General features: G+C 41.6%; 1 protein-coding gene across 2 annotated transcripts in view; it reads right to left on the bottom strand.

The window, feature by feature from the left end:
* Positions 1 to 22,385, bottom strand: part of SLC6A1 (solute carrier family 6 member 1) — a 61,580-nt gene that overhangs the window by 20,055 nt on the left and 19,140 nt on the right. For both annotated transcript variants that reach the window (XM_072598486.1, XM_072598484.1), the window contains exons 2-7: positions 7,641 to 7,703; positions 5,864 to 6,290; positions 4,603 to 4,734; positions 3,916 to 4,016; positions 2,522 to 2,631; positions 283 to 415 (exon numbers count right to left, since the gene is read on the bottom strand). In XM_072598486.1, coding sequence (XP_072454587.1) covers positions 283 to 415; positions 2,522 to 2,631; positions 3,916 to 4,016; positions 4,603 to 4,734; positions 5,864 to 6,104 — 717 coding nt within the window. In that variant the 5' untranslated portion in view covers positions 6,105 to 6,290; positions 7,641 to 7,703. The remainder of the gene's footprint in view (positions 1 to 282; positions 416 to 2,521; positions 2,632 to 3,915; positions 4,017 to 4,602; positions 4,735 to 5,863; positions 6,291 to 7,640; positions 7,704 to 22,385) is intronic.

The raw sequence follows: 22,385 nt of genomic DNA on the forward strand, positions 1-22,385 counted from the left end.
CAAAAAAACCAATCCATTTTTTAGAGAAATATACCAGTTTGGGAAGAAAGGAAGTCCATGAAAGAATGTTCTAGATTTTAGCAAAATCAGGAGAATCACACCTGGAAAGTACTGATAAAGTTAGTTTTATGTCTCTGTCTTTTGGCTTTGAGGGCACACACCACTTGAGAATCCTAGACTTGAAAAGGACCTGTGGCCCTGTAGTCTAACTAATCACCCAGTGTAGGAACCTGCAAAGCCCATAAGAGATACTTTCCTCCATCTAGAGCATGCACAACTTACCTTTCCAGTCCAGCCAACACCTTTCCAGATACAAAAATACACCAAGATCCAGGCAATGGCCAGGGTGATAGCGAGTGGCCATCGAATCTGCCCTGGCTTCTCCAATCCATCCGTCATCTGATGCATGTTGCGCCTTGGGAAGGTGGTGGGGGACAAGAAAGAAAAATCTCTGTTAGGTTTAGCTGGAGCCCCTATGACAGAGGGGAGATGGGCAAAAGAGTTGGAAGTGAGGAAGAGGGAGATGAGAAAGGGAGATTAGAATTAGGAAGAAATAGGATGGAGGAGGGGGTTAGAACTGTTGATTAGGTCATTGGCAAGACACTTCTCTCTTAGTTCTCCTATTTGATTATTCCTTTTCAGTCCCCTTTGGTGGATCATCATCCAACTCCTCTCCTTCTATTGTCTTTGGCCTGCTATCCTTCTCTCTCTCTCTCTCTCTCTCTCTCTCTCTCTCTCTCTCTCTCTCTCTCTCTCTCTCTCTCTCTCTTCTGTTCTTATGAGACCTTCCCTGATAAATCCCAACTGCTAACCAGCGCTGAACCACCCCCACCACCAACCCTAGTACTTTACATCTCTTTTGCTTATATTTATATACAGACATGATGTCTCTCCTATTACAATTTTAGCTACTTCAGGGCAAGGTCTGTTTAATATTTTTGGTCTTTGCATCCTTAGTGCCAAGCACAGTGCCTGGAACACAAATATTTGTTTGCTTGATTGGTTGACTGAATTTCTCCTTAGCTTCCATGGTTTCAATGACCAAGATGACTCTGAAATCTAGGGTCTGATCTCAATCTCTTTCTCCTGAACTCCCATTCCTCTTCATCAACTGCCTGTTGGACATCTCTAAATGGGATTCCGTAGGTATCTCAAACTCAACTTGTCCAAAACAGAGCTCATTATCTTAAACCTACCTTCTCCAAATGTTACAATTTTGTGTTACAAGCATCATCATCCTTCCTGTTAGTTAGGTTTGCAACCTTGACTTCCGTGTCCTTCACATCCTATGTCCAATAAGTAATCTGTTCATATTAGTTCTCCCATAATCATATATCTTCCATCCATTTCCTTGGCAACCATCCTGGTGCAGGTCTCAACTAGCCTACAGCAATAACTTTCTAATAGAACTCTTGGCTTCCAAGCTCTACTATCTCCAGTCCCACCTCCACATTTTGTCGTTCAGTTGTTTCAGTTGTGTCTGATTCTTCATGACCCCATTTGGGGCTTTCTTGGAAAAGATACTGGAGTGGTTTGCCATTTCCTTTTCCAGCTCATTTTACAGATGAGGAAACCAAGCTAAACAAAGTTAAGTGACTTGCCCAGGGTAACATAGCTAAGAAGTGTCTGAGGTCAGTTTCCAACATGATTTTTCTAAAACACTTCTGATCTTATCAAACCCCTGCCTAATAACCTTCAGAGGTTTCCTATTATTACTGGGACAAAAAGTCTTCAGATTAGCATTTCATGATGTGTCTCCAGTCTGCCCTTTCATAATTAGTTCATGTCGCACCCCTTTACACAATCTGTGCTCCACTTCAATAAACCAACTTGCCATTCCCATTTCCCACCTCCACATCTTTGCACAGCTTTCCCCCAAGTTGGAGATGGACAGGCTCTGACAGATCCTTCCAAAAAGGGAATATACTCTCTTCTTACTTCTGACTCTTAGATATCTTGGCTTACTTCAAGATTCACTGCATGTGCTATATCCTACTAGAAGTCTTTCCTAATATCCCTGGAATATCATCAGCACTTTCTCCCCTTTCTCACATACCTATCTGTTTGCATGCTTTATTCCTCCTACCCCCACCCTCACCCCCAGTCGAGTGTAAGTTTCTTGAGTGCAGATATAGTTTTTTGTTTCGTCTTTTTATCCCTGGTGCCCATTATGGTACCCCCCCCCCCACAGTAGGTGCTTACTAACTGCTGTTGGATGGAGGAGAAGGCAGTCTTTTTCTGAGTGTAGAGAGATTAGCATGTTGAGAACACTGGATTTAAAGTCAGAGGATCTGCATCCAAAGCCCACCATTGCCACTAATTGCCTATGTGACCTTGGACAAGTCACTGGGGCTTTGATTTTTTCACCTATAAAATGAACATGCTGGATATGATGGCCTCAAAGATCCCTTCTAGATTTAAATACGTTATCCTATGATCTACAGCCTCTTTTAGCTATCTGACTTGGACTCTTGGTGTACAGTCCTTTAATTTGAGGAGAGAAGGGAAGCTCCAGACTTACTCCCAGAATTCCACCACAGCACTGGTCATGTTGGTGGTGTTTGCGATGCTGTAGTTGGAGAAGCAGCGATCTGTGTTCCAGGAATTTTCACAATGTCTCCAGGGAAGTGTCTATGGAGATACAATCAGGCCAGAAACTTAATAGGAGTCACATGGAGAGAGCTTGCAGTAAGGGTCAGGCAAAGTGGGGAGGGGGGAAGCTGGGGCAACCACTCTCACATTCTGCTCCTCAAGGCCAAGGCTGAGGCTATGAGGAGGATTAGCATTTATACTGGTCAGAGTCTTGCCTGGGCCCCAACTGAGTGTCTTGACAAGGTCACTGCTTAAGGAGACAATGGCAGGACCCGTGGGAAAGAGATCCAGCCAACCAGAATGAACTGTTCCATCATGATTTGGTTTTGCATGGGAGATAGATTGTCTCCCCCAAGAGTGACTAGACCAGGTTCTATACCTGCCCCAGATGGTATATCATAGGCATTTTGGTCACTAATTGTAATTCTTTTACTCTCTGGGGTGATTTCTGCCTCAATTGTCTGCAGCAGGCAAATTTTGTAGGCAGTGGGGCTTGGGTATAGGTCCTTTCTAAGAAGGGAAACCCAGAGTTATGATTGGCTACTCTTTAGAGGTCTTTAGAATTTGAGTGACCTCAGTATATAATGGAGGACCTGAAGGTGGTGCTATCAAAATGCGTGTGTGTGTGTGTGTGTGTATGTGTGTGTGTATGTGTGTGCGTATGTGTGTGCGTGTGTGTGACAGAGATAGAGACACACAGAGAGATGGGAAGAGAGACACAGACGAGAGGGGAGAGAGGGAGAGGGAGAGGGAGAGGGAGAGAGAGAGAGAGGGGGGGGGAGAGAGAGAGAGAGAGAGAGAGAGAGAGAGAGAGAGAGAGAGAGAGAGAGAGAGAGAGAGAGAGAGAGAGAGAGAGAGGTTTTGGGGTTTTGATAACTGAAGGGTCTGATAGAATCTAATTGATAGTGGTGGCAGCAGGATTGAGATGCCCTCATTCTCATTGGCTGGCTTGTCCAATTTTCACTCCTTATGCCTCATTGTCTTTTAAAAGAAATTTGTTATACAGAATGTTTTTTCTAAAAGAACTGGAGGAAATTTAGATGATGTGAAAATAAAATATAGTCATTAAAATATATTTTAAAAATTATTGCTTTTGACTGACTAGGAGGGCAATTTGTATGAAGCAACTTATGTAGAGAAAACACTGAAATTGAAGAAATAGAGACTGCATGTATGTGTGCATGTGTGGCTGGGTGTTAGGAGGGAGGCTGAACACAAACTGTGTGAGCTTCTTAGTTTTTTTATTGTTGAGACCCATAACCCTACCCAGATGGGAGCCATTTCCTGATGCAGAGCAAAAGGATGGGGAGAGGAGGTACTTACTGTGGTAAACGAGTTGTACAGGTAATAGATGGCCCATGAGATTATGACAATGTAGTAAATATTGAGCCAAAAGGATAACACAGCAGCAGCCAGTCCTACACCTGGCAAAGAAAGAAGAGCTAGCATGAAGGTTATGGACACACCTAGGGCAGCATTAGTACTCACATAAGTATTTCTCCAGTATTCACTATGTGCATGAACTTATAGAGGATGAAATGGCATGCAGGACAGGGCTCCTTCCTTTAAAGAGCTTACAATTCATTTGGAGAGGTAGAATTTGAGTCTTACCCAAATGTTGTTCTCTAGCCCTAGACCACTGCCCTGCATGCAATAGGTCCTTGGTAAGTGTTTGTGGAATGACTAATATGCAGAGATAGTAGGTGCTTGCTAAGTAGTTGCTAAATGAATAAATTCTAATAGAATGTTAGCTCTGGAAGGAAGCTCAGAGATGAAGAAACTTAAGTCCATGGAAGTAGAGTTACCTTGCCCAAGGTCATACAACCAGCAGGGCCAGACCCCATGTATACCGACTCATGGGCCAATGGGTGCTTTTTACCACTTCACTGCCTCTCCAAGCAAGCCCTAGGCCTTTAAACAAGGCCACCTGCTCACCCCTAGGGTCTGAAGTTGGAGCTTAAGGCACATCCTCTTCAATAATCACAAAGTTTCCACTTTCCCTCAACTTACCCTTGAACATTGGAGCAAGCTTCCAAACCCCAAGGCCTCCAATCGATGTGTACTGGCCCAAGGAACACTCCAGAAGGAAGAGAGGGACTCCAGCAAAGATGAGAGTTAGGAAGTAAGGGATCAGAAATGCCCCTGAAGGGAAGAGAGAAGAAAGGCAGTAGGCACCAAGGCCCTAGGAAGACCACTGACTGGGCAGGACACAGCCATTAGCCCAGTAGTAAAGTGGAAAAATCAAAGGAAGCCCTGGGGCAGGGGAGGGGGAGGACACTAGTGGGGAGGGAAAACTTCCTGCAGTCTTTCAAGGTTTTGTGATTTCTTCCCTGTGGATGTGTTCTTCACTGAACAGATGGTTTTTGTGAGTTGTTGGGGCCAAAAATTTAACTCCCACCCCCTTCTGTGGCTAGACTTCATATGATGAGCTTCTCTGAACTTGGCCAGGCTGGCTTTTGTACTACACCTGCTGAGTCCATACACAAAGCCTTAAAATTTTGGTAAGATCCGTGGAACTTACATTCCATTGACATAGCTGTTGAAAGCCTAGCTAGGATCCTCTCTAAATCACAAGGCACCAAACTAGGATTTTAATAAGAATAGTGAAAGCTGTTTAAGAAAGGAAACGATGGTGTTTAATCTCCTATGTGCATTATAACTGTGTATGTGTGTGTGTGTGTGTGTGTGTGTGTGTGTGTGTATGTGCACTTCATGGACCTCTTTGACTATAAAGGGAACTCTATGCATCCCTTTTCAGAATAATGTCGTTACATAAAATACAGAGGATAACAAATAAAATTGATTATTTTGAAGTGTAATTATAAATAAATATATTTGAAAGTTGAGTTCATAGACCCCAGGTTAACAACTCCCAACCCCACTACAGTTTAATTCTCTTACTTTGCAGATGAGGAAACTGAGGTCCAGAGAATGAAGTCCCTTGTGTAAGTCATATGTGGCAAAACTAGGGTTTAAAGTGAGGTTATCCACCTTCAAAACTGGAATTCTTTCCAGAACACTATTTCATTTCACCATTTGAGGAGTCTATCTGGTATAAAAGCAACAAGGCAGCAAATGGGACATTTTTTATAGATTTCTACTAAAGGCCACATAGTGGACAAGCTGGGACAAGAACCCAGACTTTTCTTCCAAAAGACAATTCCTTGTCTCTTTTTTTGTCCTTTTTAGATTTTTGAGGAATATGACTGAGCTGTCTACTGTTCTCTTCTCCCCACTCTCTAGGAATTTGAGACAGACTATGATCACATACCACCACCATTCTTTCCACAAAGATAGGGAAAGCGCCACACATTCCCCAGTCCTATAGCATAGCCCACACAGGACATGAGGAAGTCAAATCGGCCTTTCCAGGTGTCTCGGTCAGGAAGGTCTGTTGATTTCTTCTTCTGTACTTTCACCACCAATGTTTTGGGCTTGTCGTTGGTGATGGAGGCCTCACTGACCTCAGTGGAAATCTGCCCATCTGCAATCTTGGTCCCATTGGTCGCCATGTCTCTGGGTTTGGATGGGGAGGCCCTGGCAGATGGACGGGAAATATCAGCCCCAGTCCACGTGGACAGCAGCTTTGCAGCCCTCAATTGCCCAACTAGGGAGTCAAAAATTTGCTGAGATCAATGCAGGAGAGGGAATGATGAGTATGATCAGGGCACAAGAGTCCTGGAAGTGGGCCTCAGCTCCTAGAAAATGCAAATTTGTGATTTAGTGGAGTTGTCATTCTACATCTTTTCCTTCCCAAATTCTTCCCGACTGGAAGATGGAAGAAAAATGATTGTTCTTCAAAGCTCACATGACGTATATAGAATTTGAGATGATTTCAGTCCCAAAACTAACTTGTTGACCATAGATTAGCTCAAGAAGATTTGACTCCTTTTTCTCTGACATCCAGCATGTCTGTTTACATAGGATAACCCCCACTGGCAGACCACTCTAAGTTTTACAAAACATTTTGCTATAGTATACCTCCGTGAGATAGATAATACTAATACTCTTATTTCCATTTTACAGTTGAGGAAACTGAGATATTAAAGAGCTTGCTCATGGTCATATAGCTAGGAAGTGTATGGCCCAGAACTTTAATCTATGTCTCCCAACGCCAAACCCAGAAATCTTTCTGCTTCACCAAATGATGATATTTTGTGATTTAATGCATAAGAAGGGGTATTGGTAGCCTAATAATAGTAGCTAGTATTTATATAGCACGTTAAGGTTTGCAAAATATTTTGCATATAGTACCTTAGTGCTTAGCTCAGTGCCTGGACAGCAGGTGCTCAGCAAATACTTCTGGACTTGACTGACCTCATCTGATATGCACAACAGCCCTGGGAGGCACTCTCATCCCCATTTTACAGATGAAGAAAGTGAGATGGAGAGAGATTATGTGACTTGCCTGTAGATTCCCAGCTCTTAAGTGTAAGGCAGGATTTGAACACAAGTCTTCCTGATTCCAAGTCCAGCATGCCATTCACTATACCACCCACCTAGTTGTCTGCATAGATATTTAAGGTAGTTTGACTTAGATTTATATTAATTATGTTATATTGTTACATTACACTATTATATTACATTATGTGATATTATATTATGTTATGATATATTATATTGTACTATGGTTTCTTTTTTCCCCATCTTGAGTTTGCATCAGCTGGGAAGCTGGGGAAGGCAATCCATGAACTTAACCAGAGTTCTAAATAAGATTACTGTGAAACCTTTTGAAAACCTTAAAACGCTAGCTAAATATTCAGTTATCCCTATTATTTACTTAGGGATATATTTTTGCCTATAAACAGAAGACAGACAGAATGGCTTCTAAACAGCACAGATTTAGAGCTGGGAGGGACTTTGGATTTCATTTAGTTCAAGTTCCTTGTTTTGTAGATGAGAAAAACAAAGGTCAAACGACCTGGAGAACATGGCACAGTAGCAAGAGGTAGAACAGAGATTTGAACCAAGATCCTCTGACTTCAAAATCTGCATCATCTTCCTGCAGCCTCCCACATACTGCCCCACTGAGCTCCCTCTTCAGTTACCTGGAATACTTTTGTTGTCAGTCGACCTGGGTGAGGTTCCATCCACATGTACAGCCAATATCACTGTGGAGGGAGGAGAGACAAGTTGTGAGCAGAAGGAGTGGTGGATTGCCAGTGACCTGAAGCAGTGCTAGGGTGGTGGGAGGTGGGGATCTGCCAGCCCTTGCCAGTGATGAACATGTGCCCAGCTGATCTCCTCGATGAGGAGGCAGTGGTGCCGTGCAGCATGGAGCCAGGTCTACAGGGAGCTGAAGACATGCAATGTGCCAGTGTTGGCTGTCTTTGGAGCAGAGGGCAGGTGGGTCAGTAGGGATGGAGATAGGAGAAAGATGTTCCATAATTTTATCAGAAGAAAAGACAAATAATCCAAGGAGCTCTCAACTCCTCAAGGGCCTTCTCAAGAGCTGTTGAATTGCAACAGATGTGGTTTTTTTTTTCAAAAATTTTCTCAACATTTTTTTTCAACATCTAAACTTATGGAACCCATACAGCGAATTGTGAACACCGAAGCAATCACCTCAGAAAAGATCCAGGATCCAGGCCCAGCCCAGTCCAGCCAAAGCACCATGAACTCTCTACATGATGCTTTCCTCCCCAAGAGGCCCCCCAGCTCAGCACTGCCAAATCATCCAGGAGCAGGAGCACCATGACTGACAGTGAGGTTGATCTCCCTATCTGCAAGGTGCATAGCCCCCTCCCTGCTCCCACATGCACACATTACTATGTGAGATGGGCCACACAATCCCCAGTTACCTAATGTCTCTTCCTAGAGGTTGAAGAGAGATGGATAGGCATGGTGGGCTTCTGTTTGGAAAGCACTACCTTTACATCACTTGGTTCTCGTCCTCAAAGATGACCTTGTTCATTTTCAGCCTTTACTATGTTTTAGTCTGGTCTCAGGACCCAGAAGGATATCTTCTGTGATGATCCACATGCCTAACTCAGTCATGGCAAGGAAAGACCCCCTTAGCAACCCAACCCATTTGGATAGTTGTTTCCTATGATGAGTGAGAACCACAGGATCCAAGAGGTTCCATCTGACTCATAAGATTTAGAGTTGGAAAAGACCTATCTAATCCAACCCCTTTATTTTAAGCTTTATTGATGCCTCTTCTTTTCCTCCATAATCATTTCCCAACATGAACCTTTTCCCAACATAAACATTTCCCACTTTGCAACAGAAAAACTGTTAAGCAAAAACTTGGCCATAGAAGAATCATGTTTGATCGTATATGAGCTATTTCACTCCTACAGCCCAATACTTCTCTATCCAGGGAAGTTCTTCTTAATCTGAGTTCAGTTTCTTTTAATGTTGTTTTCCTTTGTGTTACTGTAATCACTATGTGTACTATTCTTCTGGTTCTTCTTACTTCACTTTGTATCAGTTCATGCAATCTTCTCTTGTTTCTCCAAATCCTTCATTTTAATAATTTCTTATGGCATAATAATATTCCATTGTATTCATATACCACAGTTTGTCATGCTGTAAGATGGATACCCACTTAACTTCCATTTCTTTTCTGTGACAAAAAAGTGTTGCTCTAAATATTTTGGTATATTCAATATTATTCAGTTCAATAAACATTTATTCCAAGTCACTTCACCCTATTTGCCTCAGTTTCCTCATCTGTAAAATGGGCTAGCGAAGGAAATGGCAAACTACTCCACTATCTTTGACAACAAAACCCAAATAGGGTCACTAGAATTTGGACATGACTGAAATGATTGAAAGCAACAAAAATGTACCAAGCATTGTTCTAAGTATTGGGGATAAACATAGGAGAAATACAATCTTTGCCTTCAGGGAACTTACAGAAAATAGAAAAGAAAATACACAAATAAAGTTGGATGCCAAGGGGCAGCCTGCAAAGAGGCATCTTGTTTCTTGGAGATGAAACTAGGCAGAACTGCAGATATAAAGTGAAGTGAGCTGAAAGTCCAAGTTCAGCATTTTATAAAGGAAGGTGTTAAGAAGGCTTGGTACTCCATCCTCCCTTCTTCAAGAAGAAAGGAGAGGAAGCTTAGGGAGGTGGTATCAAGGCTTGAATTAGCAGCATGGTGATGAGAACAGAAGTGATGAGCTTATATCTTGAGAAGGGCATCTTGATCCTTGGAGGCAGATCTGCAGATGGCGAGTAGAGTAAATCCTTAACCTTTGCCTTTGCCTTCCTTAAGTCATATATAACCACAAAAGGCTGCATACAGCTTAGTCACTTTACTTGTATTATTCGAAATACTTTTACATGATAGCTGGACTAAATAAAAACTACATCAACCATATACTAGTATGCTGTCTTCCTACAGCCTTTCTATCTTTTATTATATTTGTCAGTTGATTATTTGAATTTCTTCTTTTGAAAATCGGTCATATCCTTTGACTATTTGTTTATTGCAACCTTCTTACTTTACAAATAAGGAAACTGAGTCGCAAGTGATAATATGACTTGTTTAAAGTCACATAGACAATAAGGATCCTCTAGGATTCCAGAGGAAAAGAATTCCTTGGGTTTTCAGTGGATTGCCAAGGGCTTTTTCACTTTACAAACACAACTTTACTACCACCAGTTACCCAAGGGATAGAAGATCTGAGAGAATAAGGTCATAGGCACAGATGAGATTTGATCACCTTTATCATACCCCAGGAGAAATTTCCTTGAAGACTTTAAATGATCAGACAAACACCCTGACACATGATGGTGGTAGTTTTGGCCCCTTGGTATGTCTTACTAAAATAATAGTTTTATTTATTCCCATGAACATGTTAAGAACAGGAGTGAAGCATTACTCATAAATGAGTCCTTTCCAAACTGTCTATATTTAATGGGCATTAGGATGATACTACAACACTTGTAGGGGACATCCATCCTTGAAGTAGCTTATTCTTCAACTGACAATTAGGGACAATGGAGGTGTGTGCAAAAGTGAGACTTGGGATACAAGAAAACACCCAAAGTTAATATAGAATTGACTAAATTGTCAGGATTAGGGGTATTTCGGTTAACCAAAAGTTAGTATGAGGCATTAATTACAACAAAATACATTTTGTAGGATCATAGCTGAATTTATGAATTATTTGTAATTTATGAATTTTCATACGATCATAGCTCTTTTATACCTGAAAGGGACCTTTGGAGTTCTCCAGCCCAATCCTTCATTTTACCTACAAAGAAGCTCAAGTTTAGAAAGGTTGTGACTTGACAAAATTAGGTAATAGTCAGAGGGATAACTGGGCTGTGAATCGAGGACTTCCTGCTAAACTCCAGTGCCTTTTCCATCATGTTGCAGAGAGATGCTCTGAGGTACATCACACAATGACTTCTTTTGTTTTGTTTCATTAAAAAAGTGGGATTGTCTAGGCTGGAGAAGAGAAGAAGTGGGGATAGCTCTCTATAAGAATTTGAAGGTGTCTATGGAGGAGAAAGGAGACGTCTGCTTAGCTCCAGGAGGCAGAATCACAATGGTAATAGTAACTATAACAATAATATTAGCTAACATGAATGTAGCTCTTACTATATGCCTGATACTGTGTTAAGGGATGTCTTCCTTTTTTCTTATTTGTATTCCGAGCACTTAGCACAATGCCTGGTACATAGTAAGGGCTTAATTAATATTTATTGAATTGAATTGGATAAAAGTTTCAAAGAGTTAAATTTAAGTTCAGTGTAAGGAAAAGCTTGTACCAGTTAGAGCTGTTAAAAAGCTGAGAGGATGCCTCAGGAAGCCCTTCTTCATCTAAGCAAAGGTTGGATGGCTACTTGTCAGGATAACTCTTGTTCAAGTACCCATTGGACTAGAGAGTCTTGGAGTCCTCCTCCAGCTCTGAAATTCTGTGATTTTTTTTTATCATTTACACAGAATTTAGGCTTCAGACCCTTCCAAGTTAAATTCTCTTCAAGGTCCACTTGGCCAAAACTGGTTATATTATTCTTCTTTTAAAATTCTTTTTCCCAATTACATGTAAAGACAATTTTGTAACTACTTAAGTCTTGATGACGTGAAGAAAAGCATCCTAAACTCTCTTCTCAAACTGCACATACTACTATTCTCATGTCTTGGTTTAGATGCCCTTTTTTATATAAACAGAAACTGAATGCACAAATGCAGGACTTTCCTAAGTCCTCCCCAAGAATGAATCCTGACTTAGAAGAAGCAGCCTCCTAGCTAGTTGTTTTTCCCCCTTCATTAAAAGCTTCTGCTCTAATATCTTTCTTAGGGTCCTCCTCTGACTCTGATTTCTGCTCCAGTAACACCATTGATCACTTCAAACCCCATGACACATAACCCCTCTTCTATTTCACTTATTTCAATTTGGTGCTAGTGGGAAAAAGGAACATTGGGGCTGATACATTTTGAAGAATTATGACTCTAAAGTCTTCAAACCTTATTGGAAGAGGCTCTGTCTGTAAGCTTAATACTGAACTGCAAATATAGATTCTTAAAATATTATATCTGGAAGAAATCCCAGTGGTTATTTGACTGAACTCTTTTCACTTTACAGATGAGGAAACTAAAGCAAACAGAGGTTAAGTGACTCACCTAGGACCACACAACAAATCTGAGAATGAATTTGAATTAAAGTCTTCCTCACTCCAGACCCAGGGCTTTACTTACTGTGCTACTTAGCTGCTAGGATTCAAATCTTGGCTCTGTTATATACTACTTGTGTGACTTTGAACAAATCATTTCTCTCCAGACCTCAGTTTCCTCATTTGTAAAATGAAGCAGTTGGATTCTGTGACAATTAGTTTCTCTTCCAGCACTAAAATTTAAGAGTCTGTAAATATTGTAGTGAGATTAAGAATCCTGAAGGCTTCCTGCACAGTGGGTACATTTTCAGATGATTTCTCTTTGTAATACATTTCATATTCTGAATGATGCCCTGGGGAAGATGAGAAAGCTGTTAATTACCAAATTCTGACTCTGCTTCCTCAGGGTAAGCATTTTAATTGTTCCATAATAGACTGACTAAGCCATACCCTGGTAAGTCTGTGGTTCACCTCAAGTATAAAGGTGATGAAAGCAATTAGCAAAATATCTTTGTCTATTTATCAGAGGCAGTGAAAGATCCATAGGCTTGGAATTCAAGTTCAGTCCTGGCTTAGAACCCTGTCTTTGCCACTGAGTAGCTATGTGATTCTGAGCAGATCACTCACTGCTGATGAAGTGGGAATGGAAGGTGGAGATTTGAATCTTAGCCGTGTGACCCTGGACAAGAAATATAACTTCTCTGGACCTTGGTGCTTCTGTCTGAAAAATAAGAAGGTAGGACGAGATGATCTTTAGAGTCCTGTCCCTGAGGCAGTTAGATAGTACAGTGGCTAGAATGCTGGGCCTGAAGTCAGAAGACAACCTGAGTTCAAATCCAACCTTCGATACACCCTAACTGTGTGATCCAGGGGAAGTCACTTAACCTCTATCTGCTTCAATTTCCTCACCTATAAATGGGACAACAACTGTACCTACTTCTGGAGTTCTTGTGAGGATCAAATGAGATAACATTTGTAAGGTGCTTACTGTGGTGCCTGGTGGTATATAAAATATAAATAAATGGCATATAAATGCTTATTCCCTTCTGCTTCCAGACCTTAATCACATGCCTTAAACCAATGATTTCTCACTTAGCCTTTTTATCTGTGAGAAAACTTAGGGGACCCATTCCCCCACCCCAACATGTAATTCTTGGTTAAGATAATACAGGAAGATGAAAAGGTGGGAAATGACTGAGAATTCAGGAAAACTTTTAATGAATTTGTTTCTTATTAAGTAACTTCTAATACATTAACATTATTACTATTTTTCCCATATATAACCAAGTTCTATTTTGATCAGTCTATAAAAGTGTACTGTACATTGTATATAATTTGTTGGAGCTGAATTCAACCAACAATAACAACACGGATAAAATGCCTCTCACTTATAAGGAGTTGTTTTTCAGATGCAGGGCTTTGGGACACCCCTTCTTCCCCTCCTTTTTTCCTGTGTTTTGTACGTGAGAGGATATGATGACTTAAAATGGACTACACTTTCCATATCATCTTGTCCAACCTCCTCATTTTACAGATAAGGAAGGCACAGAGAAGGGAAATGATTTGCCCAGGGTCACACAGCTTGTAAGTCTCTGAGGCAAGATTTCAACTCATGTTTTCCTGACCCCAAGTACAGTACTCTATGTGTATGCAAGCAATAATACAGTATCCCATGTTACCAATCGGGGTAACCAGATGATCTCTGATTTGGTTCTAAATCTACTTTTCTGTTGTTGTGGGGCAGCTAGGTGGTGCAGTGGATAGAGCACCCTTGCCGAAGTCAGGACGACCTGAGTTCAAATCTCACCTCAGACACTTGACACTCACTAGCTGTGTGACCTTGGACAAGTCACTTAACCCCAATTGCCTCATCCTGGGTCATCTCCAGTCATCCCGATGAATATCTGGTCACTGGATTCAGATGGCTCTGGAGGAGAAGTGAGGCTGGTGACCTGCACGGTGCTCCCTCATTCAAAACAAAGTCAAGTGCAAGTCATGTCATTATTTCTCTGATGACATGGTCTTCTTCAGCAACAAAGGACGAACACACACACACACACACACACACACACACACACACACACTTTTCTGTTATTGAAATCCACTACCCACACGGCCCAGTCACTTCTTCTATGCATGAGCTGTCCCTGATCCCTTCAGGTAGAAGTTATTTCTCATTTGTAATGTTTTCTTTATGTTTCCTTTGTCTAGAGTCTCTTCTTTGCCTGGATCACATCTGAATTCATAAGGCCACCAGTGTGTCCATCCTATAACCTCGTGGTAGACTGTACCTGTACATCTATAACCTGATGGTAGACAACTGTGCTCACCTGCTTTCTGTAGTCCCTGAATCTAACAGAGAAACTCACACATAGTAGGCCCTTAACAAATGTTTGTTGAGTTGTGTAAGCAATTGGTGAATGAATGACCTTGGCCAAGGCCAATGAATAATCACATTCTGTTGGCAGGGGAAGGGTTAAAAACTTGATTAGTGAAAGCATTTTGTGAAAGCATTCTTCCCTCCTCCAGTACCTTAAAGATTTGAAATCTCCATTCTCAGTTTAGAAAACATTTATTAAGTGCCTACTATGTGCAAAAATAGGTGATACAGCTGGGCCTGAAGTCAGGAAGACTCATCTTCCTGAGTTCAAATATGGACTCAGATATCTTACTAGCTATGTGACCCTAGACAAGTCACTTACCCCTTTTTGCCTCAATTTCCTCATCTGTAAAATGAACTGGAGAAGGAAATGGCAAACCAAACCTGTGTCTTTGCCAGGAAAACCCTAAGTGGGGTCATGAAGAATTGGGCATGACTGAATAAATGACAGAACAACATGTGTAAAAAGAGGCATTTTGGGAGTTATGGATAAAGATTTCACAGCACAGTCAGGAACATTTGGATTCAAGTTCTGCCTCTGAGTAGCTATGTGACCTTGGGCAAGTCATTTAACCCATTTGCCTCAGTTTTTCCACCGGTAAAATGGGCATCATGATACACCTACCTCTCAGTGTTGTTGTGAAGCTCAAATGAGATAATAATTGTAGAGCACTCACCACAGCGCCCAGCACATAGCGTTATACAAATGCTGTTGTGATCATTGTCGTCGTTGAATGGAGAGTTGGCGCCAGAGTCAGAAGACCTGAATTTACATCTTGCCTCTGACACATGCTGGCTGTGTGACCCTGGGCAGATCATTTGCTTTCTCAATTCTCCAGAAACTCTCTAAGGGGAAATGGAGCAAACATTTAAGTGTCTATCTACTATGTGCCAGGCAGCCTGCTAAGTGCTTTACAAATAACTCATCTGATCCTCACAACAACCCTGGGAGTTAGGCACTACCATTATTCACATTTTAGAGACGAGGAAACAGAATTACAGAAGTCAAGTGGCTTGCCCAGGGTCACATAGCTAGTAAGTGCTTGAAGTTGGATTTGAACTCAGAACTTCCTGACTCCAGGTCCAGGGAGCTTTCTATTGACACTGCCCTCTCAGTCAACTGAAGGGAACCTGAGAAGGGAGAAGGCACTCACTTGCAGGCATCAGCGAAAATTTCATAGAAGTGGTAATGCCTTGTTTGAGCCTTGAAGACAGGATTTTGAGAGGCTGAGATGAGAAGGGTGTTCCAAGTATGAGAAAATGGCTTGTGTGAATGGATTAGAGATACTGGAACCATCTGACTAACTCCTGTTGACCTACTTTTCCCATCCTGAAGGCAGGGGCTGCTGAGGTGAAGTTTGTCTGCCACAGGAAGGGACAGGAAGAGCCAGCCCTGGTTTTGGCAGGAAGGGGTTGGGGGTCAAAGACTACCAGAAAGAAACTATTTTTGTCTTTCCTCTTCCCCCCCATGCCTGACAGGAAGTCCGAGGTAGGGCTGACTTTAGGTATACATATATAATAGAACACATTTCTATGGTGTTTTAAGTTTTATGAAGTGATTTCTTTCAGATGAGTAGAGCAATATCATTAGTTCCATTTTACAGATGAATTCATAGAGGTACAGACAGAGGAAATGCAGCACATTGGAAGGAGCACTAGGACTGTGAGTCAGGAGAGACCTATGTGGAGAGCCTGCCTCCAAAACTTACTTAATGGTATGACCATGGGATAAATAATTTAACCTCTTAAAGGCTTGGTGACCTTTGTTTGTAAAATTGGGACAATAATATCTGCACTATTTCTTCACAGGATTGTTGTGAGTGTTAAGTAAGATTCTGTGTAAAGCACTTTGGAAACTACCATATGGCATAGAGTACTCATGTATTATATATTCCTTTTATAAAGCTCTTAAATAGTGCCTTGTCTTTAGTCACACAGAGACAAGACTCAAACTCCGGTCTTTTGACTCCAAACCCAGTGTTCTTCTCACTACCTTATTCTACTTACTATACCACTACAGGCAACACTTAAAGTGGTCTGATTTTAGGGATCCTTCCACTGCCTATTATGGTGCCTGAAACTCTAATATTAGAAATTCATTCCTTTGGGGTTGAAATGGATTTTTGGTTTTCTAAATTCCTTTAAAATGCAAATGTAATAACTTTTTGGAAGGATAATGACTTAAGACGTAATCAGCTTTGCTTAGGGGGGATTAGGGCACAGAATGGAAATGGGGGTATAGGACAGTTGCTGATAAATCGTGAGCTTCTTGAGAGCAGGGACTGTCTTTTACTTCTTTTTATATCACCAGTACTCAGTACAGTGCCTTGTACATAGAAGACAGTTAATACGTATGTATTATTGACAGAGGCAGCCAGGTGGCACAGCGGATAGAGCACTGGGCATGGGCTCAGGAGACCTGGCTTTAAATCTGGTCTCAGACATGTTTTAACTTGTAACTGTGGGTAAGTTACTCAACCTCCGTCTGCTCAGTTTCCTCAACTGTGAAATAGAAATAATAACAATAGCACCTACCTCCCAGGGTTGTTACAAGGGGCCAATGAGATAACAACTGTGAAGTACCTGGCAGAGAGGAAGAGCTATATAAATGATGCTGCGGCTGCTGGTGGTAGTGCTGTGGTGATGGTGATGGTGAGGATCATGACGATTTCCCTGGGCAAGTCACTTAACCTCTGTCTTTCTCAATTTCCTCAATTGTAAAAGGCAGACAATAGTACCGAACTCCCAGGGTTGTTGTGAGGATCAAAGGATTTCTAAAGTACTCAACACAGTGTCTGGCACATAGTAGGTACTTAAGAGCAGCTGACAACTAGTATGTGCTTAATAAATGCTGGCTCATTTCCCTTTATTGACTGACTGAATTCACATGTTTTTGTTCTAGAGGCCCCAATGATCCCAGGGATGATGAAACTTGTTAGTGAGGTGGGGGACTGCTTGGCTATTCTTTTCTCACTGTGTGACTTGGGCAAATCAGTTCTCTGTGCCTTCCAGTTTTCTCATTTGAAAAATGGGACCCGAAAGTTGGGAGCCACTGTTTTAGTACAGCCCTTTCATTTTTCAGAAGAGAAATCTATAAGTCTCAGAAGATTTCGAAATGGAGTCTTCGAAACCACAGGTAAATCTACAATGAGGAAACCATGCCTGTTATACATCAAATTACTTCCACTTATGCATGCTAAATATATATTAATATTATATAGAATAACATGATATATTAATGTGTAATATATATCATGTATTAATATTATATCTTATTAAATATAACAATATGCTTAATAATAGATGGATGTATTATAATGTAATAATTGCTATGTCCTATTTTTCAAGGGTCATTTGGCATTTATTTGGCCCCTACTGTGTGTTTATTGAGCTTGTTGTGATGAGGAAAGAGCAATTTTACTTGAAAGAGTTACTGAAGCCAATAGAAGTTTTTGTCCATGCATTTTCTCCATCCATTGATACTTACAACAGGTGTGATGGTGCCAGTTCAAACCAAGCCAACTGTTAAATGTTCAGTGTAAGAATTTATATGTCAGAAATTGCAAAAGCTACAAATCAAGACTTGATGGTTTTGTTGATTTTCTAGACTTAAGATAGCAATGGAGAAAATGTTAATAATGAAGATTAAACTTAAAAGTGTGTGTGTGTGTGTGTGTGTGTGTGTGTGTGTGTGTGCATGGGGTGGAGAGGTAGGTACATTTCAACCCCTCCCCCCAGAGAATTGTTTGTTAAACATTTACCAGTAAAATCCCTTGATGGTGAAACTCATGATATTTGGGAAGTTATTTCCTACTCAAAGAGTACTTAATTGTTTTTAGCCTCAATTTCTTCATCTGTAAAATTGGTATATTAAGAGCACCTACTGGGGGGGGGGGGCAGCTATTATAAGGATGAAAAGAATGCCTGTAAAGTGCTTTGCAAACTTTAAATGCTATATAAATGCTAATGATTATCTAACCCAATCTCCTTATTTTATTCGAATTATTTTTTTACAAACAGCAAGCATTTACTTTTCAATTACCACCTCCCTCACAAGGAAAAAGAAAAAGAAAAACAAAACTCTTGTAATAAATATGCATAGTCAAACAAAACAGATTTTCACCTGGTTTTATAACCTTCGAGGAATATGAGGCCTAGGGAAGTTAAATGCTTGGAGTCACATAGGTGGTAAGTATCAGAGACCAGATTTGAACCAAGGTCCCTGACTCCAGAGACAATACTGGGACCATTTTACAACATGCCATCCCCACTTTACTGATGAGAAAACTGAGGCTCAAAGGATCAAAGTGATTGGTCTGAGGTCACACATAGCTGCTAAGAGTCAACACCTGTATAACCTAGGTCATTTGGCTCAATCACCACTCATCCCTATTTTACAGCTGAGGAAACTGAGGCCCAGAGAGGTTACAGGATTTGTCCACTTGTGGAGAGGGGGCATGGGAGGTAAACAAATTGAGATTAATAACTATTTTAGGGGATAGATGGGAATTGAGGATGTCTGAAGTTATTTTGTAAGGTTGGTCTGAGATTTTATAGGAGGAGCTATTGAGGATTACAGACCCATAGAATGACAAGACTGGAAAAGACCACAGAGAACGTTAGGTCTGACTCCATTTTTATAACACAGGAAACTGAAACCCAGAGAGAACACGTAGCTATTAAGTCAGAGAGTCAGGAATGGAACTCAGGTTTCCTGTCTCCCAAGCCAGGACCACTTATGATCCTTGGCAGCAATGGGTGGGGAGCGGAGAAGAGAGAGTTGTTTTGAGCAGAAATGCCCCTGCAGGATACTTCTTGGGTGTCCCACAGTCTAACAGTAGCCCTGAGTTGTGTGCGTGTTTGTGTGTCTATATTTTCTCTCAGTCTCTCTCACAATCTCCCATTGTCTGTGTGGCAGAGGAATGATGTGAGTGAGGGAGGAGAGAGTGTGGGCATGGACAGAGGTGGGGGATGGACCAGGGCTGCAAATTCAGGAGAACAGCTAGAGCTCAGTTCTGTCTTTGTCTGGGGCTGAGAACCCTGGCTCAGACCCAGCCTAAGTCATAATGTAGAGTGAGTGGGGGTGGCAATGGGGTACCCAGGCTTCTTTTGTCCCAACCAGTGACTGGCAAAGAGGGAGAGTTTGGTGCTCATGTTGAAACATGTTTATAACAACACCCAAGATTCACACTTAAGATGCTGTTGCATGTAGTATATACCATTTGAGTTTTCTCTTCAAAGATTTAAATGGATTTTGATCTCATTGATTTAGGAAGTAGGTCACAACCCATCTGTGCCTGCTCATCCTGGGTGGTTCTTGTCCATGTGTGATTTAAAATATTTTTATTAAACAAAAGGCAGTCAGGTGGTGCAGTGGATAGAGCCTTGGACCTGGAGTCAAGAAGACCTGAGTTCAAATCATCCTCAGACATTTACCAGTTGTGTGATCCTGGAAAAGTCACTTAACCTCTGTTCACCTTAATCCACTGGAGAAGGATATGGTAAACCACTTCAGTATCTTTGCCAAGAAAATTTCGTGGACAGTATGGTCCTTGGGGTCATGATGAGTTAGACATGACTGAATGACTAAACACACATACACGCATCTTTATCAGCAATCAACTGGGTCTTCCCCCTTCACTCCCCTCCCCCTAGAAAATCTACTCATTAACCACTTAATTAATTAGGGACATATCATGGAACAATGGAAAGAATGCACTAGTCCAGGTCCTAGTTTGGAATCTAATTTGCTTTGTGACCTTGGGAAAGTTATTCACTCCTCTCAATCTCAGTTACTAAAAACATACTCCTCATTTTCTTCTTCAAATGGATGATTCCCAGGGGACTTTTCTCTAGCATTCTCTGGCTTCTGTTCTCACATCTTTGGCTCTCCAAGAAGGTTAGATATGTACCATGAGAATCATATAATTTACTACTGCTGTTGGACAGACCCTACTTGCCCAACACTACATATTGGAGTAATGAAAACTGTAAAGAAAGAAATGAAGGAAGGAAAGAAAGGAGAGAGAGAAAAAGAAGGGGAAGGAGGAGAAGAATGAGAAGGAGAAGGAGGAGGAGGAGGAAAAGAAGAAGAGGAAGAAGAAAAGAAGGAGGAAAATGAGAAGAAGAAAAAGGACAAGAAGAAGGAGGAGGAGAAAGAGAAGGATGAGAAAGAGGAGAAGGAGGAGGAGGAGCAGAAGAAAAAGGAGAAGAGGAAGAGGAAGGAGAAGAAAAGAAGGAGAAGAAGAAAAGAAGAAGTCATAGAACATAGGACTTCAAGGCTGGCTGGTCCCCCTGCCTGGAATGTACCACTTCTTTACTTCTGTCACTTAGAATGCACAGTTTCCTTCAAGACTCTGCACAAGCCTCATCTTCTACTTGAAGCCTTCCCTGAGCTTTCCATCTTCCAATGTCTCACTCCCCACCCCCAATGACCTTGTCTTTATTTTGTATGCACTGACATATGTACCTGTGGGAGCAGGGACTATTTCTCCTTTGTGTCTCTTTAGTGTCTAGCACAGTGTCTGGCAAATAGTAGGTGCTAAATAAATAAATAAAAAATCCTTGTTGATTGATGATCCATGGTCATGGGAAATGTCAGAGGTGGGGTTTGAATCCAATATTCCCACTTCCAGGTCCAGCCCTGTAGGCCCTATATAGTAATAGTCTTTGGAGGAGCCTTTTGGGCCCAGTAGAAGCCTGGTCTCCATCTCAAGTGTAAGGCTTCCATTTTCCCCAGAGGAAGCATTGACCTGTACTTGACTGCATTTCCTACTACCTTCAGATGCATATCATGTCACATCACTGTTGCTGCCCTGAGGTCACCATCTCTCACTTTCCATCTCTTTGCTGGGGGGGGGGGGGGGGAGGGGGGCGGGGCATGGAGGTGGGGGGCATGGTATTTTTCATCAGGAAGAAAAGACATATTTTGAATAGAGGCAGAAAGACCAGTTAGAGATCTCCCTTTTGTAGGGTCTCTGCATAGATCCGCATCTTGGTCTCCAAGTTGGATGTTTCTCTGTGTCATAGTGGAAGATCATTGGATCAGGAGTTCAGGAGTTCTGGGTCCTATTCCTAACTGTGCCATGGGTCTTAGTTGTATGGCCTTGGGTAAGTTGCTTCCCTTTCCTGAGCCTCAATTTCCTTCTCTACAAAATGAGAGAGCTGAATCAGATAATTGCTAAGCCCCCCTCCATCTCTGAATTTTTGTTTCTAAGGCAGGGGTTCCTAATCTTTGGGGGGGGGGTCATGGACATTCTGACAAAACTTATGAACCCCTTCTCAGAAGAATGTTTTTAAATGCCTAAAATACACAGGATTATAAAAAGAGAACTAATTCCATTGCAAGAGTTATCAAAATGCTAAAAACAAAAACCAAACAAGTTAATGGAATCCCAGGTTAAGAACCATTGTTCCATAGACTGAAAGGGAAGTATGGAAACTAGACTACCCAAGGTGTGATGGGGGGTAGAAAGGCTAATTTGTATGACAGAGGCTGTATTGGAACAAGCTCAGCAGGATTGCAGCCATTTCCCTGGGATAATGTATGCCCCAGCAGGACCTTGGTGCTGGGCTACCTGACCTAGCATGGCAGTAGTTTGGGGTAAACTGCCTGATAGAAAGGAAAAGATCCCTGTGCCAATCTAAAGCCTACCCCACTCTGGCACCTATGTCCTCCTCAATGCAGGAAAGACCTTCATTGCCAGAACTGGAAAGTTCAGAATTCACAAGGCATCCATGAACTCAAAAATTGCTTAATGTTTACTGAGGTTGACTTTGTTCCTCAGGGATGAAGATGAGAAGTGAAGCAGGTGGTGATAGGGCTGGTGATGGCATATG

This window comes from Notamacropus eugenii, chromosome 3 (assembly GCF_028372415.1).
Source record: "Notamacropus eugenii isolate mMacEug1 chromosome 3, mMacEug1.pri_v2, whole genome shotgun sequence".
NCBI classification, from domain to species: Eukaryota; Metazoa; Chordata; class Mammalia; order Diprotodontia; family Macropodidae; genus Notamacropus; species Notamacropus eugenii.